This window comes from Lichenostomus cassidix, chromosome 1 (assembly GCF_008360975.1).
Source record: "Lichenostomus cassidix isolate B80296 chromosome 1, HeHo_3.0, whole genome shotgun sequence".
Lineage (NCBI taxonomy): Eukaryota > Metazoa > Chordata > Aves > Passeriformes > Meliphagidae > Lichenostomus > Lichenostomus cassidix.
This window is the reverse complement of record NC_139479.1, coordinates 13,816,601-13,835,045: the sequence shown is the minus strand read 5'-3', so window position 1 is coordinate 13,835,045 and position 18,445 is coordinate 13,816,601. Positions and strand designations below refer to the sequence as shown.

At 37.8% G+C, this 18,445-nt stretch overlaps 1 protein-coding gene across 8 annotated transcripts in view; it reads left to right on the top strand.

The window, feature by feature from the left end:
- The window catches only part of CNKSR2 (connector enhancer of kinase suppressor of Ras 2), a 204,822-nt gene that overhangs the window by 149,274 nt on the left and 37,103 nt on the right, over positions 1 to 18,445 (top strand). For all 8 annotated transcript variants that reach the window (XM_085050753.1, XM_085050763.1, XM_085050743.1 and 5 more), the window contains 5 exons: positions 1,068 to 1,141; positions 3,587 to 3,658; positions 9,419 to 9,486; positions 14,719 to 14,819; positions 16,008 to 16,548. In XM_085050753.1, the coding sequence (XP_084906879.1) occupies positions 1,068 to 1,141; positions 3,587 to 3,658; positions 9,419 to 9,486; positions 14,719 to 14,819; positions 16,008 to 16,548 (856 nt within the window). The remainder of the gene's footprint in view (positions 1 to 1,067; positions 1,142 to 3,586; positions 3,659 to 9,418; positions 9,487 to 14,718; positions 14,820 to 16,007; positions 16,549 to 18,445) is intronic.

The following is an 18,445-nucleotide window of genomic DNA, read 5'->3' as shown; positions in this document are numbered from 1 at the left end:
TTTCAGTTATTTTTGAGATCTCAGCTCCCTCAGCACAATGTCTGTCATCACCGATAGACTCAAAGGCTGCTAGGGGGTGCCTCAGTGGCAGGTGGACAGACAAGCCAACAGTTCTCTTGCCAAAATTCTGTTTCTCTAGGCAACCATTCAAAAAAGAAATAGCAACATTATTCTATATAGTGTCATTTTGCTTTTAAAATACCTGCTAATGCAGAACCTGTTACTACCCTGTACCTTCCACAAAACGAATCCAGCTCCAGTTTTCTATGCTGATTTGTGTCATTTATTTATTTTTAAGATGGCATGTAATCATATGGACTGCATATGTGGTGTAAATAACCATTTGAATTCTTAGAGAAAGATGTAATTCTGTGGAATTCCTTAATATATATTTGTGTTTTTGCAGCTTCGTTTCTGTGATCCTGTATTAATTTTGCATGAAAAGTTATGAGCAGTTAAATAACAGTCTGTGTTATTGATGTAACAGTAGCTTAATATAAATAATGCTTTCAAACTGTGAAAAGTCAAGGGAGATTGAATAGCTGATAAAATAAACCATGTGTAAGTCTTTAGAGGAGAGGGGAGAGGGGAGGAAGGTCAGATGTGTTCTGACTGTTGTAGAGAGATGAAAGTAGCTGAAGAGATATCATGCTTCTTAGCTGTGATACATAAAGATGATAAACAACACACACTTCAAATTGCTTTTTTCCCTATTTCTTACAGTAGGCTCCATTTCTCCTTACTAATTAGTCCATTTTCCCTAAAAATTAACTAATTACAATAACTAATTGACTGGATACATTTGGTCATTTTGTACATTTTCAAATGTTGGTTCAGCTGTGAAATTGTTTCAGAAAACTGGGTATTTAAAATTATATTTTACACCAAGGGAGCTGTCTTGCTACTTTGGCAAAAGTCCCAGTGACTTCTGTGGGAGGTTTGCCAGAGCAAAGCAGGCATTAGTATTCCTTACATAAGAAGGCGGGCAAGTGAAAATATTTGTAAGTTTTTATCAAGATGGGGGTTTTTCTGACACTTTAGCTAAATATCTGGAACTATCTTTGCAGGATGAAAAAGCAGAAGGATTCATCAGTCTACCTGAATTTAAAATTGACAGAGCCAGTGAATGCCGCAAGAAATAGTAAGCATGTTCAAAAATAATGCAATGATACCATAAAAATAGTGGAACAAAGGACAAGGTTTGCCCTTAAAACAGGGACACAATGGACTTTGTTGCAATTGTCATGAGGTTGTATCACAGAATAAGTTCATACAGAAAAAGCAAAATAATTTTTTGTGTTGCGTGTGCCATCTTGCCTGAAGAAGGCTATTTTTTCACTTCATGAATCACATGATTGACTAGACCAAAATGAATTATGAGCAAGAAGACTGCTTGGCTGCTTCTGTCCCTTTATTTTCCTAGTTTTCCTTTTTTTTTTTTTCCTTTCTGTTTGGGGTTGTGATTTTTTTTTTGTTTGTTTGTTGAGGGTTGGAGATTGTCTGCTTTATCCTCAATAAAGAGTTTTAAAGCATAATGCAAAGACAAATAAGGAAGTTCCCAAGTTCATGGGCAGGCATCAATGTTTAATGTAACTCCACATTAGTTAGCATCATCTCAAAGTTTGCTGAGACAATATTTCAGTCCTGAGGCAAAGTAAAAAAAGACAATGACAGTAATTTGTTGTATTTTTGTTATATGACCTAATGGTCTCAAAGAACGTTTCTTCTCGCCTGTTTAAGCTGCTATCCGGATTTGTGCCATTGCACAAATCCATTTACTATTTAAATAAATTTGAGCACATACAGCAGTGTGCCATGTGCACGCTCCCACAGAGATATTTTTAGTCATTATTGTTCAAAAATTTTTTGCCTTGCCTTCTAATGACTTTTGCAGTTTTTTTTAATGGCTGGTATTGCTGAAATTTGTGCAAAGCATCATTTGCAAAATGGGATCATTTGTAGCACCTACAATTCTACAGAAAGCACCAGCACTGTATCAGTTGATCCATATCTCTGTTTAGGATGAACTCTGCACTTCAAGCTGGTCACAAAGGGCAGAAAATAAAAACTGCATTAAAAACAAAAAAAAGATACATTAGCTTGGGCCTATTGTCTGGTGTCCTTGGGACACATGGCTAAAGTGCTTCATTATTTTCTTTTTTGTTGGAGCAGCACCATGAAGTCAACTAATTTCTCAGAATTGCACCCTGATTGAATTGTTTTGGTTAGGTTTTACTTGATGTAGTGTCAACTGAATAGCAGCACATAAAATGTGGTTATTAAGACTCTTTGCTTGGGCGGCAGATAAAGGGAAAAAACCTCTAAGAATCAGAATCCAGATGACAGATGCTGTAACAGTTTTAAGAAGTCCAGTTTTAGGTCTCAGTAACTTGATGATGTCTTTCTAAACTGAGCAGATGTTGCTGTGCATCTGTTTTGACTTGCATAACCTTGTGTCATGCTTTGATGTGTTAGAGGAATTCTTTTAGTCTCAATGTTATGTTACCTTCTCTAGCAGTAACTTTCCTGTTATCATTTGCCTGATTTCTAAAACATAAATGTGTGTACATCTGTGTGCACATGAAGATGCATGTGTTGAAAATTGCAAGCATGACACACATGAAGAATGTCATTACCATTTTTCTGAGACAATGGATTAGAGATTGAGAATTATTATTTTACATTGTAAATGTTTGTATATATAAATATCTAAAATCCATTGTATCTCAGGAAAATGGTGATGATGCTCTTAATGTATCCTGTTTGCAGTTTTCCTTATTTTCTTTGGGACTACTACATCTTTTGTTCTTATTTTAAGAGACACCTTCAGATTACTCTCAAAATTATTCTTCTCTACTGTAAATTATTAATTATTTCAAATGCATTTCCTGGGTCTTCAGGTACTTCACCATAAATCTTTATTCAACATAGTTAAAAGATTCTTTGTAGTAATTTATTTCATATTATGTATGAAATGCAGTAATTCTTTCAGCCCAGTCATATTGATTACTTTGGTGGAAAGAAAAGATGAGATGTAATTGCCCATTGCTTAGGATGACCTCATGAACACAGTGTTGATTTATGACAGCTTTTCAGAAGTCAATCAGCACATCACATTTTCCTGCTTGAAATGCAGTCTTAAGAGCTAAAGGTAATGTCAGTCACTGGGATGTGAGAAATCACAAGGACTGAGAATTTTTCTATTATATTGTATTAATTGTTCAGTCAGTTTTCTGTTCAGAAAAAATTGACAGCTATATGCATATCAGCAAAATTACCTGATACATAAAATTATATCCTTAACTGATTAATTTTATCCACATACAGTACGGTGCAGGTGATGGTTGAACAATTACTTATGCACATATGAATCAAGGATTATTTAGAAAAGGATAGTTGAAGAGCACTTTACTTGGTGAAATCTGGCACAATCCTAAAAGTTGTATGTTCATATACTGTTTGGGGGCATGCACCAACTCAGAAATATGAACTCATCTCATTCCTTGGTGACCATGTTATCTTACATTTCAGGAAAAAAAAAAAGAGTTGTACCATTACATTTTTTAATTATGTTTTTCCTCTACAGTGCATTCAAAGCCTGCCATCCTAAGATCAAAAGTTTTTATTTTGCTGCTGAACATCTAGATGATATGAACAGGTAAGGAAATCTAGCAAAGTTCAAGGACCCATTCCTTTCATGTGACAGTTCTTGAAGCTACTAATAAGAAAGTGATAATAAATTACATGTTAATCTAAAAAGTTAACTTTAATTGCTGAGAAAATAGGTGCAGAGTAACATTGTTTCTGACTGGCCTAATATGTTAATTATTCAATTCATGCAAAAATTACCTCTTTTTGATACAAAGATTTGAAATCTTTAGAAACATGATTCCCTGTTTCTAAAAAGAAATAAATACAATGTGTGAAACAACATCCAAACACAATTTCAAAATTCCAGGTTTCTGGTTTTGGCTTTAGGTGAGATATCTCCAACTCCTCTTCCTTACGTACTCCCAAACACGTGATGCTCTCTCTGGGAGTCCTTCTGTTTCTTGCCCTGGAGGGAATAAGAAGTTGGAGAAAGTTTTAAAGCAATGACTGGTTTTTTATGCCAGTCTTGAAAAAGGAGTGGGGGTTACAAGTAATGAATTTTGCAGATTCTCTCTACTTCTATGAATTTTGAAATGAAATTCTGGTCGTATTTAATTTGATAGGGAAAATTTCACCCCTTCAAAAAAGAACAAGGACTTAAGTCTTAGTTCTTTGACTATTAAATTTTACTGTATCTGTTCCAGGCCATTTGTGCAGTTTTTCAGAAAAATGATTGAGACTTCAGCACAAAATAAACACAATTCCTCTTAATTCATTTGAATGGTAAATTAGAACATGAATCCCATGTTTATTCAAATATTAGGGGTTTTATTCCATTTATTTTCACAATGTAAACTGAAATAATTCAATTCAAAATAATATGCCATTTCCATCAAATGACAGAGGACACAAACAAAAATCTATTATTGCAACCTGAGAATTGTTCTACCTTAGATAATGTCTGTTGATACCCTGGCTGACCAGAGTTCTTTTTAAAACAGAAGAAAAAGGTGATAAAACTGAATCCATAAACTTATTCAGTCTTATAATCGTGGTTTAATCTCTCCTGGGTGTATGAGATTTAACTACCTGGCAGAGCACCTTCGGGGTACTGCCAGTTCATTACTGATGATATTCGGCTGGAGAAGCATGCTGACAATATCCTGTGCTTGCTTGCATTTAGAAATAGCTGTCTGTTAACATTTTTTTTTTCATAAGTTTGTGCATGACTGAGGCTCACTTCAGAAGTCTTTTCTCAGTTAGAAAACTGAAAACCTTTTTATTTGTCTGTGGAATTTTAGGCTTGCCTTTCCTTTATAATTCTGTCAAGCCAGTCACTCAAAATGCAGTTTGCTGCACAGTAAACAGAATAATAGCATGGTCTATATATGACATATCCTGAACAACAGCAGTAGCTAAATCATTTCTGTCAGCAGGTCCTCAGTCAGTACAACAAGGCACTTTTTTTTAAGGATAGAAATTTATATAATTGTTCAGTATTCAGGAAACAGCAGCAAATATGCAACAATATTTTAAAAATATATTGCACAGTGTAAAACCCAGGAATTAAAAGATTTTTATCTTCCCACCACAAACAGTCTTTTTATCATATTTTGAAATAAGTTCTTATTAATCCCTTTAGAATTAAATTCCTTTAGAGCTTGACAAAATTTTGATCTGAGTTACTCACATGTAAATTTAAAGCAACCTTATCAAAGTATATAGAATTATTTGAAATTCTTTCATTTGCATTGCCATCAGAGTCTCACCAAAGAATTTTATTTTTTCTCCTTGTTTAATGTTTTAGAAAAAATAGTTCACTTTCACAAACATTGAATTAACTCAATAGATTGGAAAAAAGTGACTGAAAAATAGTCTTTCAAATGCAGGGATAATAAAATACTTCCTGTCTAAAAACATTTTGAAGCCTAGATGAAGTAAAACACAGAATGAAGTTATGAAGTTAAATTAATACTCTTTTCATAATTTTATGGGGAGGTTTTGTCATGTTTCTGGCATAGATTCTAGTTATGTATCAGGCAGTCATTTCAGTTTTGTTTATACTTGAAGCAGAAGAAACAACAGTAGAAAACTGCTAATACATAGTCTGAGTGAAGGTTCAAAATGGTTCAATTCTTTCATCCCTTGTATAAATTTATTTGGTTGTTTTTATAAAACAAATGTTTGCAGGTTATGAAGTTTTTGTTTGTGTATATCTACTCACATAAAATGGGTATTTTAATCTCAGGTAACTCTGTCACTATTCAAATTTTCTTACCACTTTTATGACTGTGCCACACCATTGTGCTGGTAAGGAGTCTGGAGAGCTGTAATCACTGAACTTTGTTGCTGTGATGTCTGGAGTCCCTTTAGTCTATATGGTCACACCAGCAAAATGGGTTTTTTTACTCATTAACATGCTTAGTTCAGGTGAGAAGGACAGAATATTCTTTATAGATGCAAAGTACTGTTCTGCTAGTGTAAGTGTATGGTATGGAAATATTTTGCTTGGAAATTCATTGTTATTCTCTTCATTTTGGTTAAACTGCATTCAGGTATTCGCAGATACTCCAAGGTATCTATATTCCCATACAGCAAGTTCATCCTATAGCCTTGAGTTTTATGATTAAGGACAATTTGACACTCTGCTTTGGCTAAAAGTATTGTATCTACCTGGAACATAAGAGAAATGTTTCCTAGTAGTCTGTAAGAGTGAGAGTACTGTGCATCCTTCCTTAAAGAAATTGCAGGTCTGCAGAAAGTCAGGGTTTTTAATGCTGTTCTGTGCGTCATAAAACTGTTTTAATTAAATACTGACAAGAAATGAATGTGCTGTTTTTAAAAAGTGAAGAAAGGAAACCTGAATGACTACTGCAGTTACCAGTGACACTGTATTTATTGTCATACCTAGGAAACAGATCTTATAATTCTCACAAGAAAATTAAAGCTGCATTTGCTGTAAAGAAGCAATATTTTCTTAGCCTCTTTCCCTCCAAAGGTTACAGTGGCTACCACAACATGCACACTGAAGGGAAGAAAGATATAAATCTTCCCATGCCGTAGGGCTTTGTATTTATTAATATGCATATTAAGAAACATTTGTGTGGCTGTATGATTGGAACTTTTATCCCCAGTGCATTGTAATCCAGGCATGTATTACTCCTCTTCCATTCTGCAGGAGATCTTTACATTTCTCTTTTGATACAAGTCCAGTGTGTTGGATTTCTCGTACAATTCTAACTTCAGTGAACCGTAACTCTGGCCATGCTTTATTAAAATAATATTAATTCTCTAACCATATCTGAAGAAGCTTTATCAGCCACATATCAGAAAATATGCAGAAGAAGTCAAAACCATTCCTACAGTTTCCAGACTGGCAAACTGCTCAAAAGCTGTGGTTGTTCAGAGTTTCCAACCACATCAGCACCTTCTCATTCACCTCGCAGGCACTGCAGGTCATATTCCAAACCTCGGCAGAGATCACGACTTGCAGAAATTTATTAAAGGTGAACTCAGTCTGCTCTCTCTCTGAGAGAGAGAATGGTACACATTTCCTGGGCTTTCATTAGATTGTACTTTTCAGGAAATAATGCTTTTCTGGAAACAGTCATCTGTCACTGCTGTAAGCAGAATCAATTGACTGTCAGTTAAGTGTTTGTTAATTGGTTACCTAACTAACTAGCTTACCAGGAAATGCTATCTCATATTTAGGACAGAATGATGGACAGGAGAACATTTATAGCTGAATTGTCTAATACTTTGTGGTCAGCAACCCTACCCATGGGGTTCATAGGTGGCTGTTCCCTGCTGGCAGTGCAGGTGAGGGTGATAAACCAGGACCTGAACTGAGAATGTGAAATCCTGAATAGGTGAGAGGCAAGCAAAGCACCATCCCCTCTGTCTGCCACACCGTTTGACAGAGCAGATGCTTGTCATCTTGTGCTGCTTTACCCTTTGGACACAGACAAGTCTGTGGCCTTTGCTGGTCTCTCTGCAGCACGGGGCTGGAGTGCTCTGGGTGAGATTCCTGCCTCAGTGCCTCTGATTTGAGCTGGCAGAGCTGGCTCAGCTGGCAGCTGAGCTTTATTCCCCAAAGGAGTCTTCATATATCAGGAATGTGAACCTAAAAGATAGTTTTGTAGTGGGTCATCTTTCAGCTGTGAAGATGTGAAATCATTGTCTGAAATACCGTTTGTTGGATTTCTGTTCCTTTGTGCTGCTTGGTTTTATAACTGTATGGCACTTCCTAACAATTACAACTCAAATTTTAAGTGTCCTCAGCTTCCCTATTCTTCTGGCAGAAATTTTGGTGGTGTGGCAACATGAAGTACCCTGCAATCATTTTAGGAGTAAATCCCTGGCTTTCTTCCCAGTGTACAGTGATTTATGGACCATTAACATGGTTTGCAGATCAAAAATGTGGTCACTGTTTTTGGAAGGACAGTGACAGTTGGTGAAAAGTTCCCTCTGCCCATTCCAGGGGGACTTGCAACTAGAAGATTTTCAAGGTCCTTCCAAATTAAAACATTCTATAGTTCTATGACTCCATGATGACAGGAGTTAATTTCTAGGAAAGCAACTGTATTTTGTGATCTGATGCCTGCTTGCCCTGCACTGCAATGTCTTGAAGACTGGCATGCAGGAGTCTTTACAAAGGTATGTCCTCTGCTGAGACAAACATCCTGTTTCTGTGCATGCAGTATGCAAACAAAACCCATCAGGCACAGTTTTCTGAAACAGGGGTTTCCCATTCCTGAAGAAAACGCAAACCTGACTGGAGTTATCTTTCTGTATACCCTAGCAGTTAAATTGCAAGCCAGTAGGTTGGCAAACCAGGCCTGTCAAATCCTGACTATGGGATGACTGGAGCAAGTAATTCCAGGTTTACCATGGAATGGACAACCACGGGAGATTGCCATGGTGGTTTAAAGCCTCGTTGATGAAGGACCTGATTCAGTGTAAGCATTTGGCTAATGAATACACTGAGAGCCCCATGGGGGAAGAGTACAGGTTGAAACTGCCCTGCTACAGACAGTTCAGTGTATGCTTGGCAATGACAGCCTGGCTAGAAGAGAGCAGCAATAGCTCATTTGTTTTCTGGTTTGTGTTTTTAATGTTTGGGTGTTGGGGTTTTTTGGTATAGTTTTGTTTTGGTTTTTTTAAATTTGTGCAGTTTATGGAAGCATTTTTTAAAGTCTGTGATTAAAGCCCTAAATGAGAATTGCATTGAAGCAACTATCTTTCACCCCCCCACTTCTCTGACACAAACTCAAAAGTGAATACTGATATGCCTCCTCCTCTTTGTACACAGCACTGTAGGTAAGCTCTAAAGCACATAATGGTGTAATTAAACCACACTGTCTCTTTAGGAGTGAACCCATTTTTTTTACTGCTGATTTCTGTTCTGTTCTGTTCCTCTGCTAAGCTGCCAATTCAGACCTTAAAATATTGCTTAAATCTCTGAAAAGTGGTATTTATTCCTAAGAAATCAGAACAGCAGGAGTATTTGTGTGATGGCATATCTGTGAGCAGCAGACTTAACAGCTCTTTGATTATCTCTAAATCCTTTACTTTACAGATGTTTGGCATCATACATGGTTTTCCATTTGAAATAAAATCCTTGCTGTGAAAACAGTTTGTTCAACAGCAAAATCATAGATCTTTGGAGACTCCCTGAATAAGAGTATCAAAGAGAACAGCTGTCTGATATGAAAAATAACATTGTCCTTAATCTCCTTCAGATGCTTCTAGCTTTGTTTTTGCTAGAAATTCACCCAAAAATTAAGAGGCTGGATTGGTATCACTGCTTTTTTTAATATTATTTCAGATGGCTCAACAGAATTAACATGCTTGCTGCTGGCTATGCAGAAAGAGAGAGGATCAAACAAGAGCAAGGTAATGTGTTGTTATTTTGGTTTCTTCTGTCAGCTCTTATCAGAAGTTCATCTATTCTCTTTTCCCTGCTGTGTATGAGGGCTCATTCTTGTCATCTGAAAGCAAATCACATATGGGTATCTCTTGGTTGTTATTACTTTAGAGAATTCCTTCTCTGTCAGGAGTTTTGATTAACTCCTTCAGACTCTGATCTGCAGATGCTGGATTATTTCTAAGGGCTGCAGAAGATATGCTGCCAGTAAGCTCCAGTGTGTGGCACCAAGGAATCTATGTCCCTTATCAGAAGAAATTTAAGAATCTGCAAGTTAAAAAAAAAAAATTCAAACATTGCATTTGGTGTTTGAATTCACAGTGGGCAGGAGTGCATGAAATTGGTGTTGGGAACAAAACTGTTCTTCTAAAACCTGTTGACATAATTGGATTTACCCTAAGGACTTTAATTTTAAGGCCACTTAAATGTTGTGATTTCTACTGGTTTTGCTGTATTGCAGTGTGTGCTACAGCCCTGTTGGCATTTCACTTGGAGTTGCAGCGTTACAGCATTTTACCTGTTTATTTTTTTTGCCTAATATTTCATGGGTTAAAAAGGCAGCATGTATAAAATAATGAGTTGATTTGCTTTGAAGTGTTGCAGTAGAAATCCTGTTTGCAGACAGAAGAAAGAAAGGGTCAGTCCAGTTGTGTTGTGGAGGTTGTTTCTTAGAATTTTCAGTGGCATGGACGCACAGAAGTGTTCCTCTCCAAGTATCTGCTTTGGCAAGAAGATAGCTTTTGAATTCATGCTCTTTTTAACATGTATACCTAGCAGCAGGCACCAGAAAATCGCAGTGGTCATGATGATCCAGAGTTTATCCAGATGCCTGCCTGCCTGCCTGCTGCCCACTCAGTGAAAATGTCAGTTTCTAAGTTTGTGCCTCTGAAGCCTTCATCAGAAAAGTTCTGGGGTTTGGCCCAAAAAACGCAGAGCTCAGAGCTGCCAGAACAGTGCACTTAATATTGTCTTTCCTTTGCAAAGACTATATTTCTAGCCTTTTCCCAGGAGAGTTGTGTTTGAAAGGCTATCACTAGGCTTCAGAATTTGCCACGTGGTGTGTGGTTGTGGTTCTGCACCAACCTATGTTACAGCAGCCTTAGCCCTGACCATCTGGCCAGACACCATGTGCATCTTCCTAAGGAGAATGATATCCATGGTCTGTCTCTCTACAATGTGTTGCTGCAGTGCCATTTTCCTGGGAGACACTGTCCAAAAAACTCCTTTCCCTGGTGAGAAGCAAGGGAGGCTTTGCAGTCAGGCAGAAGCATCAAGAGAGTGGGATATTCTGTAGTGGTAGAAAATTAAAAAGCAGCATCAGAAATTTATTTTTGCCTTGATTCACACCCTAATTGCTTCACCACAGAGCATCCTAGAGGGATCAGTGTGGTGTTGAAGAACTGTGGCTTACAGCATACTGTACCATATGGTGGTGAATACTGTGAATGGGAAGGGTTTTGGTTGCTGTGTCCCTCTCACACATAACTAGGTTATATCTGCTCTTGCTTCATTTCTAATCATGTTGTTAGTAAGTGCAGCTGCGTATCCTGGGAGTGCTGCCCATACCTTGTTTTAGTTTGGTAAGTCCTTGGCACATCATGTCATTTTTGACACCAGGCCTTCTGCATTCACACAGCCCAGGGTAGCAGCACCATGCTCACTGTTCTTCAGACATGTTCTCAGTGCCTCACCAGACCTGGAAATCAGGTTGGGAATCCATACTTCCTAGGCAGAACTACAGTAACCTGTTTGAAAGAACCTGTGTACCATCTGTTGTCACTGCTGGAAGAGTCTGTGAACAAACTGAATCTCAGAGTCTTCTAGGAAATCCTCTGTTTTGGCATTCAAAGCCAAATTAAAATTTTTATTGACAGTAGGTTGGCACTAGAATTAAAATGCCATGTGGGACAGTAAGTGAAAAGGTGTATGTTATGCTAATGCTGTCCAAGTGCACAATTACACACATGATACACCTTTCAAAATCCAGATGGACGTGGAGAAATATTTTTGCTACTAAGAAATCACTGAGTAATAAAATAGCAGATGATCCAGCTAGACATGAGACGATGTGCATTCAGGCCTCATTCAGCTTATTATTAAAACGTCTCCCTATTGAAGATAATCAGTGAAACCCCACTGACTATGCAAATTACATCCCAGGCACTGACAGAGTTCTTTATTACCACTCTAACACCATTCACTCATGTTGATTTGTTATGTGCAGGTAGGTAGAACTGTACCCTCTTTGTGTTGCTCAGTTGTGTTTAGTGTGGGAGTTAGTATCGCATTCCCCCCTCGCTGCCATACAGTTCTAATGCCTCTGGTGATTTTCCTTGGCTCCCAGCACAAGGGCTGTTACACAGCTCAGTAGTGTCCCTCATTAGCAGAGGCATCAAGTTAGTAAAGTAAAACCTCTCTATCACTTCAAGCATTTTTGCAATTATAGAAACTGTGAAGCTAGAATTTTCTATATTCAGTGACTGTACCAATTGTCATCTGCATATTTGATTTGACAAAAGGTCTTTTATTTCTGCTCAGTTCAGCCCTTTGCAGCAAAGCTTTATAATACTTCTGAAACAATTCAACAGGAGTTGTCAAATCTGTCTCAATTAAGAGTTGAATGGTTCTGAATCTAAAGTGCATAAATATATTTCAAGAGTTTCAGAGATGCACGAATCACTGAATTGTGGGTGTACTGCTGAATAAAATGTTACATTCTGTACAGAACAGTTTATAAAAATACCATCAACTTTTCATATGAAATACAATGAATGTTAGAAATGCAGCAAGGGACTTCCTTGGATGGAGAAGTTGTATACTTTTCAGTCTTATAAATCAGAGGGGAAAAAACCCTAGTTTATATAAATAGAATATATTTATTCAGGAAGTGGCAGGTTAGTGTTAGTTTATACATAATATATTCAGTCTATTAGTCATTGAGAAAACTTTCAAGATATGCCTGATGCATAGAGCTTGTCCATCACTGAATTGGACAAAATCTAAAGAGAGAAATACAGCAACTCTTTCATAGCATCATAGATGTTTTAGATAGACTCTAATGAGTCAGTTGCAAAAAGCAGAGCATTTTTAAAAATTGGTGGGAGGCCATTTTCATACGTTTTACCTGAAAATTGACCCCTGTTACTGTAGAAATTTTCAAGACAAGCCATAGGTTGCCAACAGAATTCCCTGTCTGAGATAAGGTGTGCAAAAGCATCATTGTACAGTGTTTTTTTGCATGTGGCTTTGACAGCAAGAACACCTTCGTATTTTTAGCCAAAATTGGAACCTGCACTGAGGCTGCTAAATTTTACTTTCAGAATAAACAGTTGAGCTCCAAGTCTACAGATATGTCACTAAACATAGCAATTCTGACAGGTCTCTAACCACACATTGCACCATTAGGCTTTGCTGCAATAGGAGCAAACTTGCCTGCATGCCAATATTTTCAAGTGTTTTAAGTTGCTGGAAACAAGTTTTCTTAAAACTAGGATTTATTTATAAAGAGGGTTTTCACTGATTTAGTCATTCATTCACCAAAAATTAATTATTTGTAGATGTCTAGAGACATAACTGTTAGGATTTTTTTTTAATTTTGTAGTCATAAAAGCTTTATTTATGAAACTCATTTATTATACTGTTTAAAGATAATCTCTCAGCTATAAGCTTGCAGGAAGCAAATCAAGAGACTCAGAGTTAAAACAGGATTACTACTGCACGGAGAAATTAAATAGGTAAATCAGGCTGCCCCCACCCTTATTAAAATCTGAAAAAATACAAAACTATAGGATCACCTGTTTCCAGATAGTGTCATTTAAAGGTAAGTTTTTGTTTTAAGTCTTGAATAAGATTAGATATGGTAGATCACTAATCATACAATACAATAATTGTAACAAAATATCATTAAAGTCAAAATTATATGTTGTGCCAGCTTGGATTCTTAGTTTAGATCATTTACGAAGCAGCAATCAATCTTTTTCTCCTTACCTATCAAAGAGAAAGTAGTAAATCATGCACTTCATTGAATACTTACTGGGTGAAGTGAAAATTGCCTGTGATTAATCTGTGAGTAGTGTGAGCTGAAGTGTCCTGTCATACAATGATTTACCCAGCTACTGGAAGGTAATACAGTCAGAAACAAAGTGACAACAGAAATGTTTGTATAAGTCTTGCAGTGTGCAAAAATGTTGATGCTGTCCATCTTGAACTGGGTCAGCAGTTAAGAAGGGGTTTTTTTGTAAGGAATATTAAGGTTCAGTATCCTTTTAGTTAAATGCTATTCTGCTTCAAAAAATAATTGTAACAGAATAAATATTAATTTCCATGTGGTATAATCATCCATGTGTTTTCCCCTCTGAAATAAGCTTGGCCAAGACTTGATTTCCTGAAAAAATGCAATGTTGTAGCCCATTAAACTTAGCCCAGGAGATCTGTGTCCTTTGTACTTTCTCATCCTTCTTCTCAAACTCTGTTCTTAAATATTATTGTCATATTTTTCCTTACTATATCACCTTTATGTTCTTGCATGGATAACAGGGCAGCAGCTGTTTTATCAAGCAGATGTATGATATAAAGCTTTTTACCTTAAATACAGCTGTTTGTTACTAGAAATTGAGTTGAAAAACTTGTGTAACTGGTAGAAATATAATGGATAAAATGGGTAGAAAAATAGCATTGATTATTCATGTGTGCATTAACCCATACCTGTTTGATTTGCCAGTTGGTTAAATATATTTGTTGATGTTATTTGCAGTCAACAAGACTTTAGCAAACCTATATTCTTAATCTTTTCTGTTCAAAAAATACTTTCATTATTTTTCAGCCAATACATGTTCAATCATAATTGTTTTGTGGCTGTATAAATATTTGAAAATCTGATACTTGTATTAAGAGTACTCTCTATGCCTGTTGTATTTATAAGTTGCATATAAAAGTTAAATTCGTGGCTCATTTTCAGGTTGTTAAATATCTCTGTGATGGGACATTACAGTTATTATACCCCATAATGTTTAGAATTTTCCCTCTTTAGATAAATACAATTGCAAATTGCAGCAGCTAACATTGACGGCATTCACTGGTATTTCACTCCAGAAAATACCAAAGAAGGAATTTCCAGTTGCTTTTGTGAAAGCAAGTCTCTGGTACACAAATGCATGGAAATGTGTTGGCAGTTTTTGACCTGATCCTTATGTAACTCGTAGATTACTGGAGCGAGAGCGACAAGGAGGAAGCTGACACCCCATCAACACCGAAGCAGGACAGCCCCCCACCCCCGTACGACACCTACCCACGGCCACCTTCAGTAAGTCACCTGCAGCTGTCCCTAGCAGTGTGTACCCAGTGTCACTGCTACCTGCTCTCCTGCCCAGGAGCACACACAAGGCACTCAACCGTCTGATTGTTGAGTCAGTGCTTGACTTAAGGCATTTGCTGAGTAACACACATTGCAGCCTTCAATGGCCATCATTGCTGTTTTCACTGGTTTGTAGAGAACAGGGATTTACAGTCCCACTTGCTGTACAAAATAAATTAGGTTACAGAATTCTTTCTTCCTGTTCTTCATTCCTGATGGACAGCTACTCATCCTTGCAATCCCTCACCATCCCCTTATCAACTTTCTGAGAAAATGTTATTACCTCAGGAACAACACAGACTCTTCTCTAAGGCTCCAGTAGTTGTGCTGTGAAGCTTTACAGTAGCAAATTACACTTGAATTTCCAGAGAAAGGCCAATGTTAAAATGTTCCATCCTGTACTGCGAACAGCAATACCAGTCATTCTGTTTTTGTGAAAAAGTAGGTTTCTCTTATAGAGAAATATAAATTAGAAAAAGGAGAATTTGTTGGGTTATTTTTCCATTTTCTTAAAGCAGTTGTTGATGTAAAGCTAGATTATAGACCTCTAACTTATTCTGCACTAGCAATTTTAACTTTCATGTCTGTATACTAAGTGATAACTAATGCATCTTACTTGGATATGATTTTTGGAATGAACAATTGGGAAATTCAGGGAAAAGAGAGCATTCATGATGTTTAATTTTGAAGGCAATACTTTTACAAAATTATAGATTTTTGAGTCACAGTAATGAAGCACTGCAAGTGATATTCCAAAGAAATTTTTAGCAAGATAGAATAAAACCAGGCATTTGGATAGCATTTTTAAGATTTTGAACAAACCACGTACATCTCTTCTGTATCCTCCATAGTGCCATATTTTGCACTATTCAGCAAACTTTTCTGCAAATAATTGTCTTATTTTGTGGATTAAGTGGCATAGGGAAGATACTTATGCATAAGTATCAGCATTTGACCTACAGGTGTGACATGTGCATACATAGGCATGCATTAAAATTAGGATCAGGGCAGATCAATTAGGTAATTTGCACCTTATAACGAACTGGGTGCCATCAGCGATAATGAGGTGAGAAGTTACTATTAGCAGTATGTCTCAGCGTGCATCAATCTCAAGCCTGCTCATTGTCGATGTTGCAGATGAGCTGCACAAGCCCTTACGTGGAGCCCAAGCACAGCCGCCTCTCGTCCACGGAGACGTCGCAGTCGCAGTCGTCGCACGAGGAGTTCCGCCCGGAGGTGGCAGGGAGCACCACCGAGTCCCCGGTGCGCAAGACGGCGAGCCAGCGGCGCTCCTGGCAGGACCTCATTGAGACGCCGCTCACCAGCTCGGGACTGCACTACCTGCAGACGCTGCCGCTGGAGGACTCCGTGTTCTCCGAGGTGGCCGTGGTGTCCCCCGAGCACCGGAGGCAGTCAACCTTGCCCACCCAGAAATGCCACCTGCAAGACCACTACGGCCCCTTCCCGCTGGTGGAGGGGGAGAGGATGCAAGCGCTGAACGGGAATGGGGGGAAGCCCCGAAGTTTCACTCTGCCTCGGGATAGCGGCTTCAACCACTGCTGCCAGAGCCTGTCCGTCGGTGCCGCCGAAGATCACCACGAAGAAGCACAGCAGAAGGAGGTGGAGGAGGAGGAGGAAGAGGAAGGCAAAGCAGCAGAAGAAAACCAGGAAGACAAAAGTAAGTATGGGATATTTCTGTGGCTTTTTGAGTGTCCTGTTTGTGTAATGTAGAGGTTGTTTTTCCTTTTTCCTATCAAAAATCCCCAACAGTCTTTCAAAATCCCCCATGTTTTACCAGGTCCCCCTTGTCACACACTTCTTTGGTGTGCCTTATGTATAAGGCTTAATAACCAGAGTGCTGCATGACCTCTCACGATCACCGAACACTTCCCTGTAGGCTGGTCACCAATCACCTCCTACTAGTAATTCTTAGTTTAAATGGATTTTGCTTCCATGCTTTCTTCACACTTACACTTGCACAGTATCCTCCCCCACTGACATACATGTGTTTGAGGACATACTTAGTAAGATTTCCAGCCAACCCCATCTGAGCTGTGAAAACCTCTTGGTAAATCCTGGAGTGCAGAGTCAGGCTGTGATTGTGTAGTATCCAGGCAGGCAGGTCACAAGACATCCCAAAATCAGTAAGAAGTTGAAAAAGAGAGGGTATTTTCCCCAGTTCCTCTCATTGTGATTTATAGAGAAAGAAATTCAAAGAGCATTTCAAACAAACAAAAAACAATATAGAGAACAACTGTGACCAGCGAGGCTTAAAAAAAATAAATCTTAATGCTAACTGTTAGTTACATGGCACATAAACTCCATAGAGATTAGCACTATTTATCAAACATAATCCAAATAACCAGGGATTAGAGAAGGTCCCTGCCCCTCCTGAACATGTAAACACATATTTGTGTCTGTTTCATGCTCTGTCCTTCACTGTTGTTTGTGGAGCTTCTCAGCATGTGCTGCTAGCAAAGTTGAGTCCACAGCCAGGCTGTAGGGTGGGTCAGTGAAGCCTGCACCCATGATTTGTGGGGTTACACTGCAATTAAGTTAACCGAAGTGGCAAAGAAGGCAGGATGACCCTTGAAGCTCTCCAAGGGTCTCTGCTACCTGTTCGTTCAAATTCAGCTTTTTCACTTGCAGTAAAGGAGTATAAAAATGGTTAATTGATAGGAAAGGGTAATGAAAGCTTTCTAAAATTAACTACCTACCTAAGTTAAGTCATTAAAGTTAGCACCTTTGTTGAGCATTAAAATTCATGTGGATGTTATTTAGTCTACTTGGGAGAGATCAACAGTGTTTTCCATTACCCTTATGCTTTAGTCATTACCTTCTAAACATCTCCAATTCTTGACTTTTTTCTGCTACTTTGAGAAAACAGTGATTTCTTTTGCAGATACTAAATTTGATGGTGTTAAAAGTTTTAAAAAGCACTATTTCAGGTGTGTTCATGCATGACACTTTGCAAAAAAATGATACATTTATTAGGGTAATGTTAGACTCTTATTGACTGTGAAATGAAGCTGTCTCATTAACAGGGTTAAATTTCATCAGCCATGCAGAACATTTTGTCCTATTTTTAGCCTTCAGTTTTGGTTTTCAAATGGATCTTTATTGATAGCAATATAAAAATATTTTTTAAAAGTCCTTACTGAAAATGGAAAGGGTCAAGAAGACTTTCCACTGCCCTTGCTGTGATGTTTGGGCACTATGTACAGATACTGTTGCAAGGTCTAAGTTTTTTTAAGTGTTTTAAATCTCAATTTCAATGCCTTTGTGTACCTGGTTGTAGCATTTTATAGCTTGCTAATTACTGGTAAAAGGCCGGTGCTTGATTTAATGGGCCTGAACTTGGGCTTTTCTCCATCTTTCTATACTTATTTCCAGAAAAGGAGAACAAAGGTTTAATTTTTGAAATGGTCTCCCTGTATACACATACTTTCATTTTTCATTTGAGTGAGGAGGTTTCCTTGGTTGAAGCTTTAACAGGAGATTATTTTTGAGACATTGATGACCAGCTAGACAAGTCAAGTGCTCATGATGAGTTATTGACCTTGAAATTATAAAAC